Source organism: Epinephelus fuscoguttatus, linkage group LG4 (genome assembly GCF_011397635.1).
Source record: "Epinephelus fuscoguttatus linkage group LG4, E.fuscoguttatus.final_Chr_v1".
Classification (NCBI taxonomy): Eukaryota; Metazoa; Chordata; class Actinopteri; order Perciformes; family Serranidae; genus Epinephelus; species Epinephelus fuscoguttatus.
This window is the reverse complement of record NC_064755.1, coordinates 25,318,171-25,343,982: the sequence shown is the minus strand read 5'-3', so window position 1 is coordinate 25,343,982 and position 25,812 is coordinate 25,318,171. Positions and strand designations below refer to the sequence as shown.

The following is a 25,812-nucleotide window of genomic DNA, read 5'->3' as shown; positions in this document are numbered from 1 at the left end:
TTCAAAACCCTCTTCTGTGGCTACTAACAATTAATGACATTTCAGTGCCTTTAAGGTGACTGTAGATGGAAGTTAGAGAGACACAGAGTAAATGGTACTATTCTGGTTTGATTGAATCCCAGGCTGCCGTGTCTACTTAGAGAGGTGATCTCCCTCTGGGATGTGGAGTGCTGTGAGGCAAAGATAACTGGTTCTTATCTTGATCTGCTCAGTCAGGTATGAGAACTCCGGGCTCAGGGGAACACAAGCAGGGATCTTGGTGCTACGGGCCTCACGAGCACACTGGGAACCAGGGTGGAGATGAATTTTCCTTCTCTTTAACTCAGTGCTGTGTATTTTAATTATGTCTATTATCTTCCTCGCCCCAAGTATTTTTGCCAACAGGCTAGCAGCCAGATCGCCGTGGTGGTGTATTATTGTCATGCCTGTTTGGAATTGAAATCAGACAGGAAGGGGGATTAAAAACCAGGAGAGTTGTGATTCAAGCAGAGAGAGCCCTCACTCGCTCTACCTCCTGTTGGAAACTCTGATACCAGTCCTGCCTGGCCTGTGTGCGCAAACAGCAGGATACAAACACAGGCAGCTCAGCCAATTGTGTCAGCAGAACCGCTCAGATTTAGAGAGTAAAAAAGTATGTGAGAGAGACGTAGCTGATACTATGCTTTCAACACTGGGGTGGTGATTTATTGCTTTTTAGGAATTCTTGTTTACCTGTACATGCAGTCATTTGCCATTAAAAACACCTTAGAGTTGAGGTAACCTTCCTTTAGGTCAGTGCAGATCAATACCTGCTTATTGACATGACTATGATTGACTGAACAAGGGTGTCATGCCATCAATTTGGGCATTTTAACTAAGCGGCAACCTCCAGGGCTGAAAGTGCTACAAACTGCAGTATCTTGAATGGCCGCTGGAGGCTGGCTCTGGAAGCAACTCTATCTTCATAGACCCCCATGTTAAAATGCCCAACCTTACAGCAGAAATGAATGTGTTTACAGCCTGGAACAAACAAATAAATAAATAAACAAACATTTTTGATAGCTAATTTCAACAACACTGTACATGGGAAAATGGATTTTGATATAATTTGTACACTTAAATTTGTCTAAATATGGTCACCTTTGGTCACTTTTGGCTCCAAAAATCCATGATAGCAACAGCTAAAATATCAAACTCGAGGCTCCAAAACAACAGTCCAAAAACCAATGGATGACATCATTGTTGCTATGTCCTTTTTTTCTGTCTTAATACTTTAATTCTGGTGCTTTTCCAATGCAGAAACATCACATACATACATGAGTAAAAATCATGAAAAGATCTGGATTGCCCTGTCTCACAAAGCTCATTAATTCCTGTGACTTATTAAGTTTTTCTTATTTTGTCATTGGCGTAAACATCGTCCATTTCTCCCATTTCTCCCAACATCGCTCCTCTTGAACTTTTATCCTACAAGTTAACTGTTCTATATCATATCATATCCCTGATGTTTGCTCTAGCACCACCATGACATTGAATGAGATGTCTCAACACTTATTGGTTGAAATTCTGTACAGGCATTCATGTCAGTAAATGGGTATGGGTACATTGTCCCCAAGTGAAAGCTGGATTTATGACACCAAGGAAGTGCGTCAACCATTGCGCAAAACAGGAAGAGAAAAGCGCTTTTGTTCTCCTTGTTAGCTTTTGGTAGCTATCCTCACTTACCAAAGAGTATCACTGGAAGTTCTTTTCAGGTAATATCCCCAGTAGAGGAAATAGCGGGCAATGAAACAACTTAAGTAACTGTGGAAAACAAAATGCCGTGTCCTCTGTTGTTGGTAGTTGCTTGGCTCTGAGGAAAATGGAAAGCTATCTGGTTGTCTTTGTGACAGCAGCACTAACAATAACTTGGAAACACTAAGTAAAGCTGAATAGTCACCTGTTTCCACTTTAAAGGTCTAGTGTATAATATTTAGGGTGATTTAGTGGCATCTACTGGTGAGAATTGCAGATTGCAACACGCTAATAACTTCTCCTGGTTAGAGTTACATCAGTGTTCTTTGTTCAGGAGGTTTTTACTAGTACCTGAATTGTCTGCAAAGGCCTCCTCCTCTCCAGCATTAATGAACTTGATGATAAACATAGCTGAAACAATGAAAACAGCAGTTTCACATTACAAACCAGTGTTTCTCATAAACTGTTAGGCTTATCAGAGACAGACTGCTGGTCCAGCACCTTCTAACGTAGGTCTGCTAACCACGATAGCCAATGTGAAAATGCAAATGCCCCTTTCTAGAGCCACTCTTTGGTTTGTCTGTTCTGGACTACTGTAAAAACATGCGATGTAACATGGCGATCTCTGTAAACAATGATCTGCTTTCTATGTAGAAATAAACAGTTCATTTTAAGGTAACAAAAACACAATAATTATTATTTTCAGGTAATTATACAGTAAAGCAAAAAATACCTATTGAATTATATTCCATTTCTGCCAATATAGCCCCCTAAATCCTACACAATGGACCTTTTACATGCTAACATGTTACACTAAGATGGTGAACATGACAAACATCATATATGTTAACACTTCAGCCCATGACTCAGCACTTCACTCAAAGCACGGCTGTGTCTAAGTACAGCCTGTAACAACATATAGCAGTTCAAACTGGTTGCAAGAGCAAACCAGAAATCTCTAAGAAGTTGGAATGCAGTCAGTGTGACAGCTTTCATTGTCTCACAGCTCCTTTCTTTTAGCACCCCGCAATAATTACTGACTCGTGTTTGTCTTGTGGTACCTGCAGCTCTTCCCACCTCCAAACACAGTTCATCAGACCCAGCTGCAGCATGCTTGTCCCATCTTGATTTATCTATTTGAACATGTACAAAACCAAACAGGAATAACGCATAAAATGAACAGTTAACAATATATAGCAAACAAATGATCATAAACAACATAAATAAACAATATTAAATGTAGGGCTGTCCTGAATACCAGTTTCTGTGCGTCTAAGCTACAGTAAGAAATAGCCACCATTAATTGACAGGATGGGCGACAAGAGAGATGAGGACATGAGTTGGATTTTTTGGAAGCATCGGTTCAGTCGATGGACCTAAAGTAACGTGACAATTAGCCACTTTGTTAACATGCAGGTTGCAGTAACATCAGCCATAATAGCCAGGAAAAAAAACACTTTGCAGGACGTCTAAGCTGTTACAGTCTTCGGATGATTTGCCAAACCGGTTGTAGATTTGTGATTTATGCCAGTTTCTTCTGGCACATCTGGCACTTGACTTTTTGAAGGTCTTCTTCACAAATCTTGGAACTACTCGAGACACTTGACTTTTTCGTCATCTTGCAAGTCTGTCACATGTGGTCAAACTGTCCTAGATTCAGTAGTGCTGGACTGTTGGTGATGTTAGATGAGAGTGAGTCAGAGTCACACAACTATCACGAAGTGTGTCACTAAGTGTAAATGTCAGATTCAACAAGGTGCTGGAAACATTCCTCAGAGATTTTGGTCCATATTGACATGATAGCATCACACAGTTGCTGCACATCCATGATGTGAATCTCCGGTTCCACCACATCCCAAAGGTGCTCTATTGGATTGAGATCTGGTGACTGTGGAGGCCATTGGAGTACATTCATTGTCATGTTCAAATAACCAGTTTGATCTGAGCTTTGTGACATGGTGCGTTATCCTGCTGGAAGTAGCCATCAGAAGATGGGTGCACTGTGGTCATAAAAGGATGGACACGGTCAGCAACAATACACAGGTAGGCTGTGGTGTTTAAACCATGCTCAGTTGGTACTCTTGAATTACTGTTGCCTTTCTATCATCTTGAACCAATCTGGCCATTCTCCTCTGACCTCTGGCATCAACAAGGCATTTTCACCCAGAGAACTGCCACTCACTGGATATTTTAACCTTTGCAGACCATCCTCTGTAAACCCTAGAAATGGTTGTCCCCAAATCCCAGTAGATCAGCAGATTGTGAAATGCTCCAACCAGCACATTTGGCACCAACAACCATGCCATGTTCAAAGTCACTTAAATCACCTTTCTTTCCCACTCTGATGTTAGATTTGAACTTCAGCAGATCGTCTTGACCATGTCAACATGCCTAAATGCACTGAGTTGCTGCCACGTGATTGGCTGATTAGCTAATTGCATTAACAAGCAGATGAACAGGTGTACCTAATAAAGTGGTGAGTGTATAAAGACAACATCAGACCATAACAAACATCTTGCCACCTGAAGAAAAATTCGCTCTCTGAACAAAAGCTCCACTCACCTGCCTTCTCTTACCGGAGCATTTGATTGTGGCTGATTAAATGTATTAGAGAAGCTATATGAAGAGATGTAAAGTGCAGCCTCCTATAGGTTAATGCGGTTCATTCAGTTGCTCAGTGACTTATATGTATGTACCAAGTGGTGCATGACTCAGTCTTAAATTAATAGGTGGCAGGTATCCTTACAGCCATGTTTATGAAGCTTCAGATCTATTGTTAGTTCTGTCACCTAGAGAGGACTCATTTTGCAGAGGCCTGGCTGATCCTGCTCGGTCCTGTCATGTCTGATTCTGCAGATGAGCCCTGACATCCTCGAGGACGGACAGGAATGATTTGACGTCACCAACAACAACAGACACAGAAAAAGCTCTTTCCCCACCTTGTGCTGCAGAGGAGGTGTATTTTGGTCAGAGTGCCTCATGGTGTCAAAGACGTCACAGTCTCAGGGGTGTGAACCGCAGAGCAGAGTGAAGTTCTTCTAACTCACTGTCAGAACATCCACTCATCCACACTGATGTACCCACATACTCTGACAGACCCAAACTTCTGACAGATACAGCTCTGAAACAGACTGTGATGAATTCACAGCGCAAAGCAGTGTTCGCACTGAAATTTATTTAAAGCCACATCAACATTTTCTGTTTTATTTTATCTGTAACTAATACAGCTTTAAAACACTGTACATACAATTACTAAAAGGTTTAGAGACAAAATCCTCAGCGTATAGATGAGTAACCCTGGATGTTAATTGATGGCTGTGTGTTTTCTCTGTAGTGTTTCATTAGATTACTTATTTGATAGCAGGGAGAGTTTGTGCCGTCCGCTCGATGGGGGGGGGGGGGACACATTGGTACGCTTTTGATTTGGTGGTGTGAACAGAGGTGTGACAGATCCTACCAAAACATCAATTTTGCCACTAATTACTTCTGCAGTTAGCGAGGCGGCTGTACAGGAGCCCGAAACTACACAAGACGAATTGTACGAAGAAACATCATGAAACATGAAGAAGGAAAATGGGAGCGCATGAGTGTTCGGTTTGGATGCTGGTGTTAAAATTCTTAATGATGTTAACATTACTGTCATCTGTGGATATATCTTGACCACTTGATTACTGACAGACCATTAAGGCGCCTCCTATTCCAATATCCAATTAAAGGCTCCACAACAACTCCTAATAAGTGGGGTGCAGAGTTGATAAGCAACCAATTCTGAAGCTTCAGGCCCTCTGCTTCATTAGGAGGATGTTGAGCTAAAACAGAAAATTCAACACAGAGGACATCAAAGTGCCCACTCTGCAAAATGAGTAACAAACTCCTTATTAGATATGCACCAATCTCCTAGGATACAGCTGACATACACAATGATCACCCAGCAAAATTGTTGCCTGTATAATGCTCTTGAATAATGCTTTTGAATAATGCTCTACTCAATTACTGCTCGCCAGAAGGGCAGGTGTTGGTTTGCACGGCGAGATGTGAAAGAACAGAAGGAGTGATGAAGGAGAAGGAGGCAGAGGAGGAGTGGAACCATTTCAAGATTTCAAGTATGAGAAAGTAGCACTTCTCAATATGAAAAGATCAAAGTGTCTGAAAATGTGTTATACTTCACGGGACATAATCATGAGTGGATGAGTAAAAAAAAAAATAACTCGCAGCATATGTGAGGGGTGGCAGGTTTTTAAGCTGCACTGGAGGCATTTTTCCTAAATCTGCCGAGGTAGGAGGGAGGCATGGAGCAGTCCGGTGCAAAGCTGCAGCAGGGTTCGTGCCAGTTCATTGCTGTCGCAGCCCACACATTTGCTTGATACAATCGCAGAGACACCAAATGCCATGAGAATGTCAAACTCAGTCTTTAAAGAGACAACCGGCACAGAGGAAGAAACACAAACAGCAACACAACAACAGAGTGTGTATACGCTCAGGGAAATTCTGTGTCGAAATGCAAATGGAGTTGTCAAGACAGAAAAGACGGACAGGATGAGTAAAAAAGATCTCCCTCATGAGTTAATTGTATGAAAAAAAACTTGGATTTTTCTGAATACACAACATCAAACAGCCTTCTGTATGACAGCAGCAGATTTCTTATGACAGAGGAATCAGATCAGCTCTGCAGGACAGTAGAGACATGTCTGCACTCAATTTAAATTCTAATACACACAGTTTCCCAGTCTTAACATACTCCATCCCCCAGATTACCATATATCAATACTCACTCTGTGTTACACTGAATTCTTGATGAGTTTGTTTTTCTCACATGCTTCTGGTGACCAAAGAATGCAAAAATGGAGTCACAGTCTCTGTCTAACAACAACAAAACTATATCAAAACATGCACTCACAACTTGTGCAGTGTAATCAAAGTCGCATTTATCCAGTCACATGCTTAGTAAACACACACTTTTGCTAAATCCTTTCTATTTAAAACTGAAGTTAACATGAAACTTATCCATATTTTCTTCAAAGCAAGACTCCATTGACAAAAACAGTAATTTCTCCTCACTGAGCACAGGAGCTGCTGGTGTGCCACTTCCTCAATCACTTTGTTAGTTTGTGTTATTGTGTGACTTTGGTGAATCAGAACTAACCTCAAAAATGCCAAAGTCACACAATAACACAAAGAAAATAACTAATCCAGGCAGCAGCAGACCAGCAGCTCCCATGTTCAGTGAGGTAAAATTATTGCTTTTGTCACTGGAGTCTGGCTCTGAAGAGAGCATTGATAAGTTTTACTTTAACCTCAGTTTTAAATACGAAGGCTTTAGCAAAGTACAAAGCATACAACTGGATGAATGAGACTTGAATTGTACTGCATGAGTTGTGTTGACTTTTTAAATGGATTTTTTGTTTTGCTAAAAGCAAACCCTCACTTAAATTTTCTCAGTTTTTGGATTCTTCGTTCACTATAGAGGTCAACTAAGTGACTTGGACAATGACTTCCGGCATCAGACACCAACAAAAAAATGTTTGCATGATACACGGTCGCTGTTATAGTTTAATGGCAGCCGGCAGTGTCAGGGGGAAATGCAGTGGGACATGAACAAACGTGGCAAAAGTAGGGTGGGTGGATCCAAAAAACACGGACTTTCATCCAGGAGAGAGTGTTTGTGTCCTGTATGATTATAGAGCCAAGCGTTGTTCTTTTTTCCTAAACCTTTTTCCTAAACTCATGTGTGTTAGTTGTTGAAGGAAAAAAGAGTAAACTTGCATTGTTATACCAGTGTAGTGCTTTTATTTTGAAAGAAGACAATGCATGTAACAGGCAGAACTTGACATGGCATCCCAGAACATTAACAACCAACACACCCAGCGTACCTTGCACGTTGTCTCTGGATGTGGAAGGTCCATGACCAAATGTCAATACGTGACGAGGTCAGAGTGAGAATGTGTTGTAGAGGCACGCAAGGGAAAATAATTTTTAGCACAAAAAATCAACTTCACACAGGGTGAGTAAATGATATACAAATGGTCATTGGTATTCCTTTAAACAGTACACATCACAGAACGTTTTCTGCTGGTCATTAATTAATCCTTTAAAGGAAAACTTTGCATTTTGGGAAATCTACTTGTTTGCTTTCTTGCCAAGAGTTATGAGAAGATGGATACCATGTCTGTATGCTAAATACAGTATAAAGCCACCAGCCACAGCCAGCTAACTTAGCTTAGCACAAAAAAACCTGTGTTACCTTTGGACAGAGATGAATGAATAATGACAACATTTTCATTTTTCATTGTCGTAGGCCTAGTGAATCTTACATTCTCCACTGTAAAAATGCGTAGCCGGTACAAAGAATTAAAAAAAGTTTTTACATTTTATCAATAAATGTGTATCATACAGCCTATCACCTTTTCCTTTAAATTCATTCATTCATCCTCTTGAGGGTCGCGGGGGGGGGCTGGAGCCTATCCCAGCTGACATCGGGCGAGAGGCAGGGTACACCCTGGACAGGTGGCCAGACTATCGCAGGGCTGACACATAGAGACAGACAACCATTCACGCTCACATTCACACCTACGGACAATTTAGAGTTATCAATTAACCTAGTCCCCAATCTGCATGTCTTTGGACTGTGGGAGGAAGCCGGAGTGCCCGGAGAGAACCCACGCTGACACGGAGAGAACATGCAAACTCCGCACATCGAACCGGCAACCCTCTTGCTGTGAGGCGAGAGTGCTAACCACCACCCCACCGTGCCGCCCTCCTTTAAATTTAATAAATAAATAATAACAAACCTCAATAGCTATGACTTGTCTTAGATCTCTGTAGCTAAGCTAGCTATGGATTCCAGCTCAAAAAAAAAAAAAGTCTCAGAAGACAGTTGAGAATTTAACAGTGCATGGACTCATTTGCTTTTACCACCAGCCCTGCAAAGTTAAAGTACCAAACAATCATAAATAGCCCACTGCAGAGTAGCCACCTTGTTACCTTAATGGGCGAATTTAGACTTACTGTTACCTTCATTATAAGGCTTGAATATGTTTTGCAGTGCAATGCAGATTATTTGAGAGCTTTTTGGCCAAAAATGGCTCTTTTGATAGCAAAGGTTACTGTGCTAAACTAAGTTAGCCAGCTGTTATGGCAGTCCAAGCAATGTGTGCTCATCAAAGCCTGGTTGCGTCCCATTCTTCAAACAGCCTGTGTTCATTTTTCTTCTAAGATGCTTTTGGAAACTATTCACATTCAAGGTTTGACCCTTGACCCCTTTGAAGTCAGACAGGTTTGTGACACTGTTTGAGTCAAATACAACGTGAGAAACAATTACTGATTGTCACCTGATTTATATTTTGACCACGAGGCTGTTGTGAGCTCATTTCTCACATCTGACACCTTCAGAAATCAATTAAACGCATTGTGTGACAGGAGTTTTAAGGCAGACCAAAATTCTGACAAAGAAAATCTGCAATGTATCCATACCTAAAGCTAATATGAGACCTGGAGACTCATACAAACACGGCCTGGAAATGTAACGGTTAAAGTCTAAAAATACGAAGTGTGTGACCTATCAGTGCACAATGTTTCAGATTTAGTGACATCACTGGAGCCATGACATTTAATCAACATGAGATTTTAAAAATAGAAACTGTGGCCCATTCAGTGTCTGGTACAATGCCAGATAATCAATTCCAGGTTTCATATATTCACTTTGAGCCTATTTCCATTTTCCATTTCCCCTTCTTTTTTCTAGACGTTGGTTTGGGATTAAATCCAGACATCACGCTTTCTGTTGCTAACTCCTTCAGTAGACACTGTGATCAGACTTTAAATTTAATAACTGTTGATAACTTTTACTTTTACAGGATCTATAAATAGCCTCTGAGGTACTGTAGTCTGTTGAGTAAAAATCTCACAATGCAGACTGAAGGAAAAGGTTATATTTAGCAAGGAGGGGAGGAAGAGAGCAGCAGCTGCGATGTAAGATATCTGAAAATGGAAACTGCTCCCAGGGGTGACAGCGCTTATTCTCTCCACTTTAATTATTTATTTTCCCTTTAATAGACCGCCAATGACAGCATTGTTGGGGCAAAGATCACGCTGCATGAGGACTGCTTACTTTCCTGTGGCTCCCAGTGCTAATGAATATATCTAAACCAGTGGTGAGCTTTGGCCTCGGACTGGTCCCTGGTCCATCTCGTCCCTGTGGACAGTGTGTCTGTCCATGACACAGGTCATTTCCAATCAAGTGCACTAAAATACTACATTATTAATAGTTGCACTTTAGGTTTTGTGTACCAAAAAGCATTGAAACAACCTGTTCATAGGATAAAAACTATTGATTTAAGGGTGTTTGCTGCCGGATCCTTCGGGTTGCCTGGTGCTTACACTAAGATCTTCACTGTCTAAGATATAAAACAATATTTCATACAAGCCTTTTATAGAAATAAAGACATCTGGCCAAGTCAAGACCATATTTTTGCACAGACATTTCTATCACAGTGCCTCTTGAATGGGAGGAACACATTCTTTTGACTTGGATGACAACTGTAAGTGCTGTTTTATAAAACCACCTTCTCCATGTGCCTCGTAAACAACATGTCCCCGGGGCCGAGAAGGCAATCACAGGTGAGAAATCACTGCCGGCATTGACAACTGGAGTCCTGAGACGTCAAGTGTTTGGATGGGTCATAAAGTGATTAGTCCAAGTCTTAGAGGAAAAGAGCAGGGGTCAGAGGACTAATGATCCAACGTGCTGGTGGTGCTGGAGGTGGTGGCTGCCTTATTTGTACAAGTGAAAAAATAAAATAAAATACAATCCCACCACCATCAAAAAAAGTATTTGAATAAATGCCACAAAAGCCTTGCAGCCCTTGGTGGAATGTTATGTGTCTGATTTACCTGTTCCTTGCAGGGCTGAGAACATCACTGTTCTCATTAGAAACTGCTTCTGTGCTGTCTCATAGCAACCTAAAAATAGAAATGTCCCTATTAGGCTGTATAGCTGTGATGGCTGCTACAAGTTTTGGCCTCTTTAATTGTGCTGTAAATATATATATTTATGTATAGGCGTGAAATATTTTTGCTCTATCTCTTCATTTATTGAGCTCTGAAACAAACCAATCAGAGACACAGTTGGATGGACGTTTGCATAAATGAGCTCAAATTATTAATTGCTGTTGTGTTAGGGAAATAATCACAGCTTATAAAATGCTATCTCTGATTTGAGTGTGTGAGGAAGCCCATGAATGTACAATATTTGCATTTCCTGCAAGAGGCAATGTGATGGTGATCCAGAACAGATTCCTTTGTCATATTTCATAGCTGAATTGTCTTGGCTGTGCCCTTTATTACATGGCAGATAGGAGGATTGTCTATATTCTAACAACTGGCTCTGATGTTCCACAATGCAGACAGATTAAATCTTATTTATAGCACAAGCTAACTATCTAAGGCATGGATTCACACATTTAATAATAAAAAGAATAACAAGCAAAATTGTTATTCCAGCATTTCCATCTGACAGTGTTCCCCTGCTTTCATCAACAAATTCAAATAAAAAACACACACACGCAGGACATTTACATGTGTTTGGGAGGTGGTTTTGTTTGTGCGCCGCAGATATGAAGATCAGGACAGAGGTTTTTCATCAGACGCGATTTATTTTGGTCGACTCTGACGTCAAGAGAATACACGTTTCATTCAACAAGAAAGAAAGTAAGTTATTTATAACCCGCAGCATCTCCAGGTTGTGATCCTTGAGTGCGCAGTGAAAGGAATACTCCCCATTGGACTGATGTAGTGCGCCTCCATAACAAAAGCCACACAGCTCATGTGCTATGGTGCCAGAGAGGTACGGCGCCCTGTCACCTAAACTAGGACGCGTCGATGGGAACAGTCGCGGCTGAAGAAATAGGGATATTGTGAAGAACTGCAAAAAAACTTTCTCTTTTGAATCATTCTTTTTTCCCCCAGCGATTTCTTGCGTCTTACATGACAAAGCAGTGGGCACTTTGAGCATGGAAAACCTCTCCTCTGACCAGGTAAGAGAATAAGCACACAGGAAGTTGCTATGTGAAATTATTAAACTAGAAAATCATTATAAAGGAAGGTTAATAAATTCAACTTTATGTCGTTATCTTGCGTCGCTGCTTTCTCATATTAGAGGAGGTTGGTTAAAAGAAACACCAGATGAACCTATTACACCGAACATGAGATGCATGTATGATGTTTCATGTAATATAAATTAATATTTACACATTATACACATTTTCAAAGCAGAATTTAACAAAGAATTAGACGACCAACCCTATAATTTCTAACGGAGCGCGTTTCTGTCGCCAAGTTATCCAAAATGAGAACCATGGACAGCGACACTTAACGCCTCACAGTGTGCCGATATTTAATGTCGCCTGTCTAAACACATGTTTGTATCATCACTAATTTGATTTAAGATAAGGAAAATCACGTTGAGGTGCAGTCTCTTTCGCACATTTGTGTTCCAGTTGAGAAAAGGATGAATAAGGCTGGTGTTTTTGCGCACTTAACGGGTGATGGTTGCTTTTGTTCTTCGTCGCTTCTATAAATATGATGTAAAAAGACACAAGCTGCTGTGTTGACAGAGAAAACCAGATAAACTTGTATTTCTTCTTAACATCGCCGCCTGATCATCCATCAGTATTTGTTTGTGAATCTAACAGGTGCTGTCATCATGCTGTCTCCTGCATGGACATGATTTTTTGAGCATGATCAGATTCCTTTTTGGAAAATTGCACTTTTACGCATTACCTTCATCTTAATTATTTTACAAAGAATACGTTTCCTATTTCAGAAGCTTAAGTTATATGTGTAACTTTTAAGTTGTGACAGACTGCCACCTGCTGGTGGTGGTGATTTAGCAAAACATTAAAGGGACAAACAGTATGAGTGACATTATAAAGGTTTTTGCAGTGTAAGCTGAACTACTTCACTGGTTTCTTCAAAGGGCCTGTGAGCTGTAAGTTCAACACTGAGAAGATCTGTGACTGGCCGGGAGATGGCAGACATACTGGAGCTGCGGACAGATGGAAACTCCCTCCTGAAGGCTGTATGGCTCAAACGCTTGAGACTCACCAGACTCCTGTTGGAAGGAGGTGCATATATCAACGAGAGCAATGAACGTGGGGAGACGCCTCTCATGGTGGCCTGCATGTCCACACACACCGACCAGCAGAGTGTGAGCAAGTCGAAGCTAGTGAAATATCTGCTGGACAACCAGGCGGACCCCAACATACAGGACAAAGCTGGTAGGACAGCTCTGATGCTCGCCTGCATCCACAAGGCCGGGCACGAGGTGGTGGATCACCTGCTGAGCAATGGAGCTGATCCCAGTCTGGAGGACAGGAGCGGGGCCTCGGCCCTGGTCTACGCCATCAACGCAGATGATAAGGAGACATTAAAGCTGCTCTTGGATGCTTGCAAAGCTAAAGGCAAGGAGGTCATCATAATCACCACAGACAAGTCACCGTCTGGCACTAAAACCACCAAACAGTACCTGAATGTCCCCCCATCGCCAGAGCTGGACGAGAGGTCCTCCCCAGCATACTGCACCTCTCCGTCTGATATTAATGTCACTGCATCTCCCACACCTGAGCAAGAGCAACAAAACACAGTCTTCAGTTTCCAGACCAAGCTGAAAACCTCTAGTTCGGCTGCAAAGCTCGCCAACGGGCCCACGTCCCCAACACGGCGGCCTGTTAACCCCAAACGTGCACGTTTGCCTCAGCTGAAGAGGCTGCAGTCAGAGCCTTGGGGGCTGATTGCTCCCTCAGTCCTGGCTGCAGCTGCTGCCGCCCATGAAGAGAGTAAGAAAGCCAGCTCTGATGAGGACGTTGTCGCAGGGGTAAACGGACTCTCTTTGAGTAAGAGGTCGGCTTTATCTCGACAAAGCAGTGTGGATGGGAAGGACAGCTTTTTCCCACTGGTGGGCGAGCAGCCCTGCAAAATGACAACCTCCATATCAGTCCCTCCGACGTCCAAAGCGTCATATGAGAGAACTCTAGGCCAGCACCAGCCTCTGGCACGGCGCAGCACTGTGCCCACAGAGCAGGAGAGCAGCAGCTGCAGCAGCAGTGGACTCGTCAGTCTGAGAGACACAATGCATAGGAGACGTCTGGGGAACGATCACTATGACTCAGACTCACAGCTCTACTCAGACTCTGCCATGTTAGACTCTCCTAAGATCCCAGTGGAGCGGAGGAAACTAAACACCTCTCCACTAGCGATGCTGACCAGCTCCAGAGAGTCTCTAGACAGCAACGCCAGCCCGTCCTCTCCCAGCGCAGCACGCAGGCGTGCACCTGGCCTCCTGGAGAGGAGAGGCTCGGGCACACTGCTGCTGGACCACATCTCCCACACCAGGCCCGGTCACCTGCCCCCTCTCAACGTCAACCCCAACCCTCCCATCCCTGACATCGGGGCTAGTAGCAAGCCCTCCTCACCTCTGGCCACAGGTATTCGATCTATAGCTCCGGTAGCACCAAACACACCAAAGAGAGGCGGCCTCAAGTCCAAGAAGAAACTTGTGAGAAGGCACTCTATGCAAGTGGAGCAGATGAAGCAGCTCTCTGATTTTGAAGAGCTGGCTCATTAGTTAGTGGTGGCATTTATGCAGCACATATTGTGGGAGTTGAAATGTTAACACCATAAATTGTCAGGAAGTACATCAATAGGTTCAGCTGTGTAGACTCATGGCCATCTAGATGTTGAATAATGTATAATTTATAAATATATATTGAAACTGAGCAATATAGATAGACTTCCTCCCTGTGTTACACCCAACCTTAAGGATTATTATCTTTTGACTTCACAACATCTGCTGTATATGTATCACAGTTTTGAATGTAAATGCCAAGACACGGTACAACTCCTCTGAACTAGCTCTCTTACATGATAATGTAACGCGTAGGGAACATACAGGGTCCATTTGTAGCCAGCAGGCCACTTGGTTGCACTTAGTGCATATGTAATTAGCACCATTAATGGATTTTCTTTTGAAAAGAAAAAAATGTGATGCACTTGTCTGAGATGTAGCTTTGAGTAAGATGAAATTTGACTGTTTGTAGCAAATTTGTACAAAGTGCCTTCCAGATAAAGAAACCTACAAAAAAAGAGTGGACAGATACATTTAATGCATTAGGAGCATTTTTAATTCATGATGATGTAACCAAAATGTGTTTTTTTTTTCAATATCATTTGTCTCACATGGAACAAAATGAAATCTCAGAGTAGGACGTGATGTGAATGAGTGAAAAATATGCCTTAAGAAAACAGGTAAAATGATGGGCTATGTATAACAGCACTTTATTGCCCAGGAGGAAAAAATGTTGCTTAACAGTGTTACAAAAAAAACCCCTCAAAGCACATGTAATTCTTACAGGATGAAGTAACATCGAGTGGCGTTCGAGCCCTTAGTCAACACAGACATTGGTGAAACTTGTCAATTAAAATGTCATTTCACGCTAATGGCAATCAAGACTAAAGATCATACAGCTTCCATGTAACTTACCTGTGAAGCATTGCTTCTGTTTAAGAAAAAAGAACATAACGAAATCCATAGTATTTTTGCAAGTAGTTTGTTGTATATTCTGAATAAATGTCTATCACTTGTGAATTCCTGTCTGTTTACTCATTTGTCACATGAAGCGGGAGCTCAGCTGATAGTAGCCACACAGATGCTCATTAGAAAGAGCACCAGTCCTTCCTCGGGCCACTTGGCAGTCCTTTGGTACTACGGTGATGGTGATGATGATCGTCATCAATGTCACTTTGATTATGTCAGACCGACCATAGAGGCACTTAAACCCCACAGCTTCCTGGCAGCTTCATCATCCAGACCCTGAGGGGCTGCTGTTTTAGGGGCGCAGTCGCTGCAATCAGAGCAGGATTTAGTGTTAAACATGTGACTCGATCCGTTACTGCAGCACTGATTCAGTCACAAGAACGAGTTCTCATTCAGGATACAGTGATGGATGAAGATGGCAATCACAGTTTAACTTACATTACAGTGATACTGCAATATTTTGTCCAAGATACTGATGGTAATTCAGATCTGTCATACACAACATATTGTGTATGACATATTTTCCTGTGTATTAGGAGGAAAATACACCACTGCCAGCAAAATCAAATCCCCACAAAACAGGGTTCAATCAATACTCTGAAATACACTGTGTGACACATTGGTTTGCAGCAGAGCTAAAACAATATGAAAATTTCACATCACAATTATAGTGACCAAAACGATCACAGTTACTGGTGTTATCACAGTATTAAAAATGTTCAAAAAGTAGTGATCCACACACTGAAATCATGTCATCAAGTTCTATTTTATATCAGTGGATAAGCAGCCTGTCTTTGAAACACTTACTAGACTGTCTGTGTTGCTGCAGATGAGGACAAGGGACCCGTAAAAGACTGAAACATGTTTTCATTGATGCTATGCGCCTGCGTCTGGGAGACTGTTGCTAACTTTGGTTGATGCTGGGCAGTATTTACTGTGAGTTCTTCAAACCACAGTAATCAAACACTGTTGTGGTGATAATTCGAATTTGAAACGGTAATACTAACCATTGGGAATGGTAACCCCTTCCTCCGTTGTTTGTGGTAATGTGATTAACAGTTATTTTGTTTGGGAATGTGGGAACATGCACTACTACAGCACAATATCCATTGAGTAATGATGGCTTTAGTTGAGCCCTGTTTAATTGCCAGACTTGAAAAGGATCCCTGTGCTAAAATCTAGTTTTAAATTTGTAATGATCAGTATTTTTTTTTTAATAGAACATTATAATTATTGATGTGTGTATAATCTGTAATAAGTCACGCGGAGGTGCAAACCTGGAAGTTGTAACCATCGACTGTATAAAATAATGGACTCAACCACAGTAATGTTACCTATTGGTTTGTGGACTGCTGTTTTGAAGCCGCAAGTTTGGTGTTTTGGTTGCCGCCATCTTGGTTTTTTGGAGCCCGATGTGACTATATTTGGACGAGATGGTGGAGCTGCGATGGCTCATAGACTGTAGCCCCACCTCGCAGACCGCCTGCCAATCAAGCAGCCCTGCCCTTAAATATGAGTAACTTTAAGCCTTAATAAAATATAAATAGGTAAGTTATATTAAAATTCACCGCTGCACAGTTGTCAGGAATGTTGAAATTAGCTACTGAGACCAAAACCAGGCTGTAAACATGTTAATTTCTGCTGTAAAGTTGGGCAGTTTAACATTGCTGTTAATGGGGATTGACTCGCTTTTGGAGCCAGCTTCAAGTGGCCATTAAAGGAAGTGCAGTTTCTGCAGATATTTCCCTCAGGAGTCAGTGGAGAGCAAAACAGAGTGAATGAACATTCATCAGGTGGCCAGGAATGTGAAAACAAAATTAATACTAATGTTGTTCTGGGTCTGCTGGATGAACAGACAATTGTTTGGTAACAGAAGCACAGCACCTATTTTTGCTCTGGGGTTCCCAGATGATTGTAAGAGAACAAAAAGCAATATTGGTAGCAGAGTATCAACACAGATCTCAATTTATTGATATATTTTGTATTTATAATGGCTGTCTAACCTCTAAAAATGAAACTACTGTCATCTGATTCTGACCTGTAGTAGAGTCCACTTTCATTCTGCAGGCTCTCCTCCACAGCGCAGTAGATGGTGGTCTGAGCCCCTTCTGTGGGAGTCTTGATGAAGAACATGAGTGGTGTGTACACAACTCTCTTCCACACGGGCATCGTGGGCCAGAAGTGTCGGCCGAGCTCCGTCCGGATTACCCCAGGATGGAGGCTGTATGTGGTTACTCCTGTACCTGCACAATGAGCCACAGTGTACCCACTGTATTCACACATTCAAGAGTTGACCGTCCATTAAATACCGCACAATGTCAAGTGGAAGATTTAAAAGCTGTCAATACCTTGCAGCCTGTTAGCCAGCTCCCTTGTAAAGAGGACATTAGCTAATTTACTTTGTGCATAGCTTTTCCAAGGGTGGTATTCTTTCTCCTGATGTATGTCATCAAAATAGATCTGACCTGTTGAGTGAAAGCAGCATTCACAGTCATGGTATTTAATATTAAATGACACTGAAAGGATGACATTCCTGAGAGGGAATAAAAATATACAGCTTATTTCATTTCACAGAAGTGAAATAGAGAAAGAGAAAAACTGCACCTCTTTCATGAGCTAAACTGGAGACGTTGACGATGCGGCTCGGGGCCGACTTCTTCAGGAGATCCAACAGGCAGTTTGTTAAAAGGAAGTGGCCCAGGTGGTTCACGCCAAACTGCATTTCAAAGCCGTCTTCAGTCTGCCATTTTGGACAGCTCATAACACCTAAAAGGAATAAATTAAAGGAAATAAAGCTGCTGGAATGTGATACATCGCAGCATCAGGGGGTCGAATGTGGTTCATACACCTACCTGCATTATTGATGAGAACATCCAGTCTCTCTTCACTGGCTAGGACGTCTTTGGCGAGTTGGCGCACCGACTGTAGAGACGCCAAGTCCAACTTTTTGACAACAACATTCTCATTTCCGCTCCTCTTCCTCACCTCCTCTGCAGCTTTATTTGCTCTGTCCATGTCTCTACAGGCCAGAATGACCCTCGCGCCTAAAACACAGCAAAACATGTACTTTTCAATTAAAATTAGATATTTAACAGCTGAAATATAAAACTAGAACAAGTCACTGACCCCTTCTAGCCAGGTCAACAGCCGTTTCTTTCCCAATCCCAGTGTTGGCTCCGGTGATCAAGACTGTCTTTCCATCCAATGAGGCTTTGCTGCGACACACTCCACCTGCCATCCATTTCTTCACTCCAAAAAGTCCCACTCCTGTAAGAAAGACACTCCTCCTACTGTATCATTACGGCAATAAAAGCTATTACTAATGTCATGGAAAGGATCATTAGTTCAACCTACAATATGTGGCTATGTGACCTAACCAGCACATGACACTAAAAGGGCAGACTCCCACAGTATATATCAATCTCATCTGATACCTCACACAAAGTACAGTTCCTGAGTTGTAACCCACTCCTCTACAATTTATATAATAATATACAAGGGAATAGAAGGGGTTAAAGAAGCCCTGTATTGAGTTATCTTAGTTTTTTAAATTCTTCATTTCCCCTTTATTTACTTTACGCACCTTTAATGCACTTATGTTTTGTCCTGTTTACATGTTTTTGTTCATGTTCTCCTACATCTGTGAGCTTATAACTTCAAAACTGTTTTCTGTAAAATGAAATGAGCGCTGAGACTACAACATGATTTGTGTAATTACATCTTTGGCTCAATAAAAACACTCCACACACAGTTAAAACACCTCTCCACCTTTCATAGATAAGTGAGAAATATGTTATTTTGTTCCAAAAATTCTCAAATGTGAAAGGTTTTAAATTCAAACTACGGAAAACTAGTACCTCAACTGATTAATTGTTTTAATCATTTTTGAAAATGCCAAATATTTGCTTGAAAAAACAAAATAATGCACTGTTTTTCTATTTTAATTGCACTGAATAGGCTTTGTAAAAAAAAAAAAAAAAAAAACCAGCTGTTCAGAACATCATTATAGTCTCTATGAAATTTTGATGGACATTTTTTCAATATTTTTTGACATTTCATAAGTGATTAATCCATCCATCCCGATTTCATAATAGCAACACGTCTTTGTTCACTCCTTCCAAAACAACCCACAGTATAAGGTCTGCTTTATGTGCTCTCATAAGCTTGTTTCTATCATTTCTGTAATTTAGTCTTGTCTGTTTGCTTGTTTGTTTGTTTGTTTGTTTACTTGTGTTTTAAGCTGTCTTACAGATCCATTTCTCAAGAGGACCACAATGGATATTTTAGCTTTATTGTGTCTTTATCCTTGACAGTTCAGGACTGAGTGACTGTGGTGCTGTGTTTAGCTTTACTGTTGTTAAATAAATCTTTCTATCCATCGCTATATTGATAACATACTTTACAGCAAGTGAGCATATAGACAACAATCAAGGTAACAATTAAATCAAGTATTTGTATAAAAATAATGACAGCTCACTAACATTGTTTATCTTAACTATAGGCTAGTAAATAATGGTGCAGAAAACAAAGCAAAGGGAAAACATGTCAAATAATTTCCAAAAACACTTGAATTTTAAATGAAGAAACTTTTGACAACATGAACTTGTTGAAAACTAAATGGAAGCTTATTATTTCTAAGCATGCAGTCCCACTCACTCTAATAGCAACACTCTCAGTACAGTGTATTATCAGTCATTAGCGTACAGGTAGATCAGTGAGCTCACAGATTAGACTATAAAAGCTGTTTGTTGTTTCTGCCTAAATAATAAACTGAGTCAGTGCATAATTTACCTGTAACTGTGACCACAGCAATAGTTTTAGGATACTGGAAAACAAATGATCTTATCGCTGTGAAGGTCTGCATCGTCCTGCCAGTCCTCTCACTGTTTGTAATCGCTACTGAAATAAACCTTTCCCTGTTAAAGTCTGACACCGCGTATCCGGTACTGTATGTCTGTTTAAACACGGTCCCTCTGGCCGGAGAAAGAAAACTACAGCAAAATAACAAGAAGGCGAAATGCCCTCATAACAGCTCACACTCTGGTGCAGCTACGTAACATACAGCCTTTCTCCCGGAAGTCCCGCCCACCGTCCTCCGGTACATGAATCCTATTGGTTCCTCTTATTAATGAGCTTCTTAATTATATTGTCAAGAAAGTTTTAAAACCTGTGATGTTATATTGGACAGTCTGCTTGTTTTATACCTCCAGCAGCTAACAAACAAACAAAAATAAATAAATAAATACATAGACTAATAATAATAATAATAATAATGATGATAATAATAATGATAATAATAAAATGCATTTAGAAAGGGTAGTAAAACGATAAACAGTTTAAAAAAAATCACAGGTACAGTTACAAATTATATACTAACTGTGAAATAGCTACAATTGATACTTGCAATAATGTGAATTCTGCCATTTAGGATGTCTGTGAATAAATAAATAGATAAATAATAATAATAATAATAATAATAATAATAATAATAATAGTGAAAAATCATGAGGGAATATCAAAAATAAAAATATAAAATATATTAAAAATGCATTTAGAAAGTGAAGTAAAATAATACATGGTTACAAAATCACAGCTATAGTTACAAATTATATACTAGCCGTGAAAAATCTACACTTACGTACAATAATGTCAATTCTGCAACTCAGCCTGTCTATAAATAAATCAATAATACTAATAATAATATAAGGGAATATCAATATTAAAAGTTAAAAAATGTTAAAAATGCATTTAGAAAGGGAAGTAAAATAATAAACAGTTACAAAATACAGTTACAAATTATATACTAATTGCAAAATATCGACACTTAATACATGCAATATTGTAAATTCTGCTGCTCAGTCTGTCTATTTATTATATCTTGCTTTTATTTTATTTTTATTCTTATTTCCATACTGTTTACAATTAATCACACAGATGCAATATTGTTAAACTGTGCAATATTTACACTTCAGTCAGTCAATAATGTAAAATCAGACATTCAGTCTGTCTCTTTTTTTTTTTTTTTTTTAAATTTTTTTGGGCATTTTGCCTTTAATGGACAGGACAAGTAAGTGTGAAAGGGGGAAAGAGAGAAGGGGGGATGACATGCAGCAAAGGGCCACAGGCTGGATTCGAACCCGGGTTGCTGCAGCAACAGCCTTGTACATGGGGCACCTGCTCTACCACTAAGCCACCAACGCCCCCAGTCTGTCTCTTTATTATGTTATGTTTCTTACTGATGCTCCCTTATTATATTGCTCTTTGTTTTAGTACAGTTTACTTACTTTATGTAGGCTATTTATATATTGCTTTATATTTAATTTTTTTTCTACTGATGCTTCCTGTTTGCAATGTCTCTCTGCTGCTGTAACTTTGCAGATTTCCCCACTCTGGGATGAATAAAGAAGAATATCCTATTATCCTTATCCTATCTTGAAATAAATAATTATAATTTTCTTTTCTTTTTTTTAATGGAAGTTCTAGGTATAAGCGAGGCTTAACACGTAAGTTTTAACATCTTAAAAGTATAAAATGATGTTGCTTTCTTCAGTATTCCACATTTTTTGGATCCAGAACTATGGAAAGCAGCCTGGCTGTTTATCTTGTTTTTGGTAAACAGCTTATTTTGGGGACTTTGGTGCCAGGGACATATCTTTGTATCATACCCACAAAGTAGTCAGGGACAATATAATCATAGACAAGTACAAGAATCCTAATTGTTTTCCCCTGAAACTTACTGTAAACCAGTGATGGTGATGGTGATGGTGTTTTATAAGTATTGATGACAGGGTTGCAAGATGATGAGTGACCTGCAGGTTTTATGTTACTGTAACACAATACACACATTTATTCTACATTATCAACTTGTGTTTGGGTTCAAGCATCTGTTTGACATATTTATATATTTTATGTATTCAATTACGCTTTGAGTAAATTATGCTCCAGTCTGTGTTTGTTCTGCTCCCCTTGCATCAAGCTAAATTTCCCTCTGGGACCTAAAAAGTTAAAATTGAAGCTGCACTTCATATCCTTTTTATAACATTGCTATAAAATGCTTCTGGCAGATGAACAAATCCATCATCTGAACTTCTTACAAATCCTCCAGCAGAGGTCGCTGTAGGCTCACCAACACAGTCTCTGTGTCTTCTCAGTGAGTCCAGCAGATGGAGCACATACATCATATTGGCTTGTTTTATTTTTGATAGTCAAAGTCACCAATGAAGTCAGAGAACACTGGGTAAGTACTTTATATAGCAGCAAATTATATCTTAAACTCCTACAAGCAAATTAAGATGTGTCTCTGCTGCTGTACAGGCAGACAAAAGAAGAAGAAGCATCAGCATGGCAGTAATAACAGCATTACAGCCTCGGATCTGAATTAAAGGATAATCAGAGCTGCAGCTGAGCAACTGACTCTTGAAATTGAACATTTAGTTCTTTGCTTATTGATGAGGGTAAAGTTTTAATGTGTCAGATCAATAACTTCCACAGCATAGTAGTCTACAGTTATGAGTCAGGAGGACTAGTTAAAGAGCTTTGACCTTGGGGTTTACAGGGTGACATATGAGTGACTGTAGAGAGCTGAGTGTCTGTGAAGGTGGGACACACGTGTCAGTGTTTACACACAAAAGTCACAGGTCGCTATAGAAAGTCAGAAGATTATCTAATTGCTACTGTCTAACCGCAATAACTTGTTTCACAGTCTCTCATTACACATGCAGCACAAAACCACACAGTTCAAGGACAAAACCTGCCAACTTTCTCTTTAATGTCACACACAAACTGAGGAATGTTGTATTTTTCATACAGCTCAAGATATTATATGTTTGAAGACATTTTTATTCACACTTTGCACATCTGACCTTAGTCAGTGCAGGCCCCTATTCTCAAATAAAAGACTTCTTTAGAGGTGACCTGACTGTCTTTTTCACTCCAGCAGGCTCGTCATGTGACTGCACTGCACACTTCCCCATCTCTCTCCCAGTATGGTAACCTTCCTCTGCTAAAATTAGAGAGCCCTGTGTAGAGACTTTTTGGTATGTAACTATCCTGTGCCCGTCCTGCAGATGATAGGGGACCTCAGTAAATTTCAGTTTTTAACATGTACTTGAGTAAACTGTTGCCCAACCATCTGGTCTTTTCTTACTATTAAAACAAACAGTGTAAGGTCATGCTTACTAGTAGAAAAATAAAGCATTGCTCTATGCAAACCTCTTTATCAGCTCACAGGTTTATCACTGAATGCACCAACTCCTCTGCTGCATAGCTGCACACATACACTAGTTTCATCTATAAAAATTTTCATAAAAGTGCAATTAACAATACAAAGGTAGGTCTATCACTTTGTACTGTTGCACATTGCCCATCTGTCTGAACTGCTCTCTGGATTTTTACAAGGCAAACAGCTGCACATATCTGCGTCTGCAAGTGTTCTGTATTTGTTATCCACAGTTCCACTTGTAGCCTAATACTTATCAGTCTAGTGGTGAGTACAGCGTAATAAAGTGACCGTAGGCCTACAGTATATCAATTCTGTAAACCTGCTGTGTTCAGGTTGTGCACATTTTACGTCATGTTTCCTGAGTTGCTTCCTGACATTTAACTGTCTAATTTTCATCACTGTTATCCTTTATATTAGAGTGCTTTTATTACATTTACTTATCCTATCTTTCTTTGCTGTATCATAGTAACATGTGTGTGTATTTCCATGGTTCTCATTAACAAGTTCTCATAATGGCTTTCTGATGAGTATGATACATAGTTGTCTTAAGACAGATAATCAAACAATGGGAAGAATTATTGTGTTTTTGTCTGTTAAGGATCATTTCCTCTAGGCTACTGACTCATATCCTTGGGTCAGCTTTCCACTGGTTACTATTAGTTTGCAGTTACAATATATGTCTTCATTATAATAGGCCCTGTTAACCCTCAGTATCTATGGAGGAGGCACAGACAGTCAAGCACACCATTTATACATACTGTGGGAATTCTAAATTGATATCAAAATTTTAATAGTGTTGCAAATACACACCATAGTGCAACAGACTTTTAACAAGTTATCGTGAAATGTGTTGGCGAGTTTTACAAGGGACTTTCTAGGGACTCCCTTTAATGGGTCAGCAGTTTTACACACCACCTTCATAGAGTCAGCTACCGCTCAACCTGTTATCACAGTTAAATGGCTCCAAAGTGCTGAGATAAATGACCCTGATGATGTCATCACAGTTATCTATGGAGACTGGAGACTATACGTCAGGATATCTTGGCTTCCTCTGCTTCAATCTTTACTTTATTTTTTTAAAATCAGTCTCTTGTGCAACTTTATGGAAGTGTAATAGCCAATAAAATCAGTGGAGTGCCAGTTTAAGGTCTACTGTGCAGGATATAGTGCCATCTAGTGGTGAAGTTGCAGAATTGAAACTTCTCCCGTGTACCAAGCGTAGAGGAGAGCTACAGTGGCTGACACAAAAAATGCAAATGGCCATATCAAGAGCCAGTGTTATATTTGTCGGTTCTGGGCTATGGTAGAGGACCGGTTCGTTTTGTAGATATAAACAGCTCATAATAAAATAAACATGCCGATTCTTATTTAAGGTGATAATTATATTCCATTTCTGCCAATAGATGCCCCTAAATCCTACACTGTGGACCTTTAAAAGAATATTATGCACAGTAATGGCAAGAGGTTTCTGAGTAGCTGAAGTAGGCAACTAGCTCATCCATCCATCCATCCATTTTCATAACCACTTATCCTCTTGAGGGTCTCGAGCCTATCCCAGCTGACAGTGGGCAAGAGGCAGGGTACACCCTGGACAGGTCGCCAGACTATCTGACACATAGAGACAGACAATCATTCGCACCTATGGACAATTTAGAGTCACCAATTAACCTGCATGTCTTTGGACTGAGGGAGGAAGCGGGAGTGCCCACACTGACACGGGGAGAACATGCAAACACAGAAGGGTTCCCTCCTGGGATTGATCCAGGAACCCTCTTGCTGTGAGGCGACAATGCTAACCACTATACCACCGTGCCACCTGCAAATATTTCAATAAATTCAGTCATTTTTTAAAGCAAAATAAATAATGAAGATTTGCTGCTTTAATTTCATGTAAGAAGTACACTTGATATCAAGTTTTTGGGGCAGTTTGAAGTTTGAAGACCCTCAACTTGGTGAGTGGCCGAAAACGTGAATGGCCCTGTCTAGTGCAATTGTTTAGTTTGTCTATTCTGGGCTTCTGTAGAACAAAATGGCGGACTACGTGGCAAAGAGCCCGCTCTGTATGTAGCATACATAATAAATGGCACATTTAAATGTAAGAAAAACACAATTGTTTTTATTTTCAGGTGACTACAAACTAATGTACGCATAGTTATAAATGTTACACCCTCTTTAATGTGTCTAATATCGATTGTTCACCTACAGCTTTTGTAGGTGTGGAATCGATATGACTCATTTCTACATCTATTTCTACAGTGTGTGGTTGTGTGGTGAAGGCAGAAAACAGGAA

The 25,812-nt window shown here is 40.4% G+C and overlaps 2 protein-coding genes across 2 annotated transcripts; one reads left to right on the top strand and one right to left on the bottom strand.

Moving 5' to 3' along the window:
* Nucleotides 1-11,521: 11,521 nt before the first annotated feature.
* On the top strand, nucleotides 11,522-14,782 carry ankrd34c (ankyrin repeat domain 34C). The gene is made up of 2 exons (XM_049575184.1): nucleotides 11,522-11,744; nucleotides 12,686-14,782. Exon 2 carries the CDS (start codon nucleotides 12,737-12,739, stop codon nucleotides 14,330-14,332), a length of 1,596 nt encoding a protein of 531 aa, XP_049431141.1. The 5' UTR covers nucleotides 11,522-11,744; nucleotides 12,686-12,736; the 3' UTR covers nucleotides 14,333-14,782.
* A 167-nt stretch (nucleotides 14,783-14,949) lies between these two features.
* Nucleotides 14,950-20,365, bottom strand: LOC125888019 (retinol dehydrogenase 13-like). Its single transcript, XM_049575186.1, has 7 exons — nucleotides 20,093-20,365; nucleotides 18,428-18,568; nucleotides 18,154-18,345; nucleotides 17,906-18,067; nucleotides 17,650-17,766; nucleotides 17,340-17,544; nucleotides 14,950-15,608 (listed from the first exon to the last, which is right to left on the bottom strand). Exons 1-7 carry the CDS (start codon nucleotides 20,163-20,165, stop codon nucleotides 15,512-15,514), a joined length of 987 nt encoding a protein of 328 aa, XP_049431143.1. The 5' UTR covers nucleotides 20,166-20,365; the 3' UTR covers nucleotides 14,950-15,511.
* Between the last annotated feature and the right edge of the window lie 5,447 nt (nucleotides 20,366-25,812).

Coding starts and splice junctions, on each gene's coding strand:
- LOC125888019 (XM_049575186.1), bottom strand. CDS start 20,165: ATGCAGACCTTCACAGCGATAAGATCATTTGTTTTCCAGTATCCTAAA. Junction 18,068..18,153: donor TGTTCTCATCAATAATGCAG/GTAGGTGTATGA, acceptor TATTCCTTTTAG/GTGTTATGAGCTGTCCAAAA. Junction 15,609..17,339: donor GAAAGTGGACTCTACTACAG/GTCAGAATCAGA, acceptor CTCTGATTGCAG/CGACTGCGCCCCTAAAACAG.
- ankrd34c (XM_049575184.1), top strand. CDS start 12,737: ATGGCAGACATACTGGAGCTGCGGACAGATGGAAACTCCCTCCTGAAG.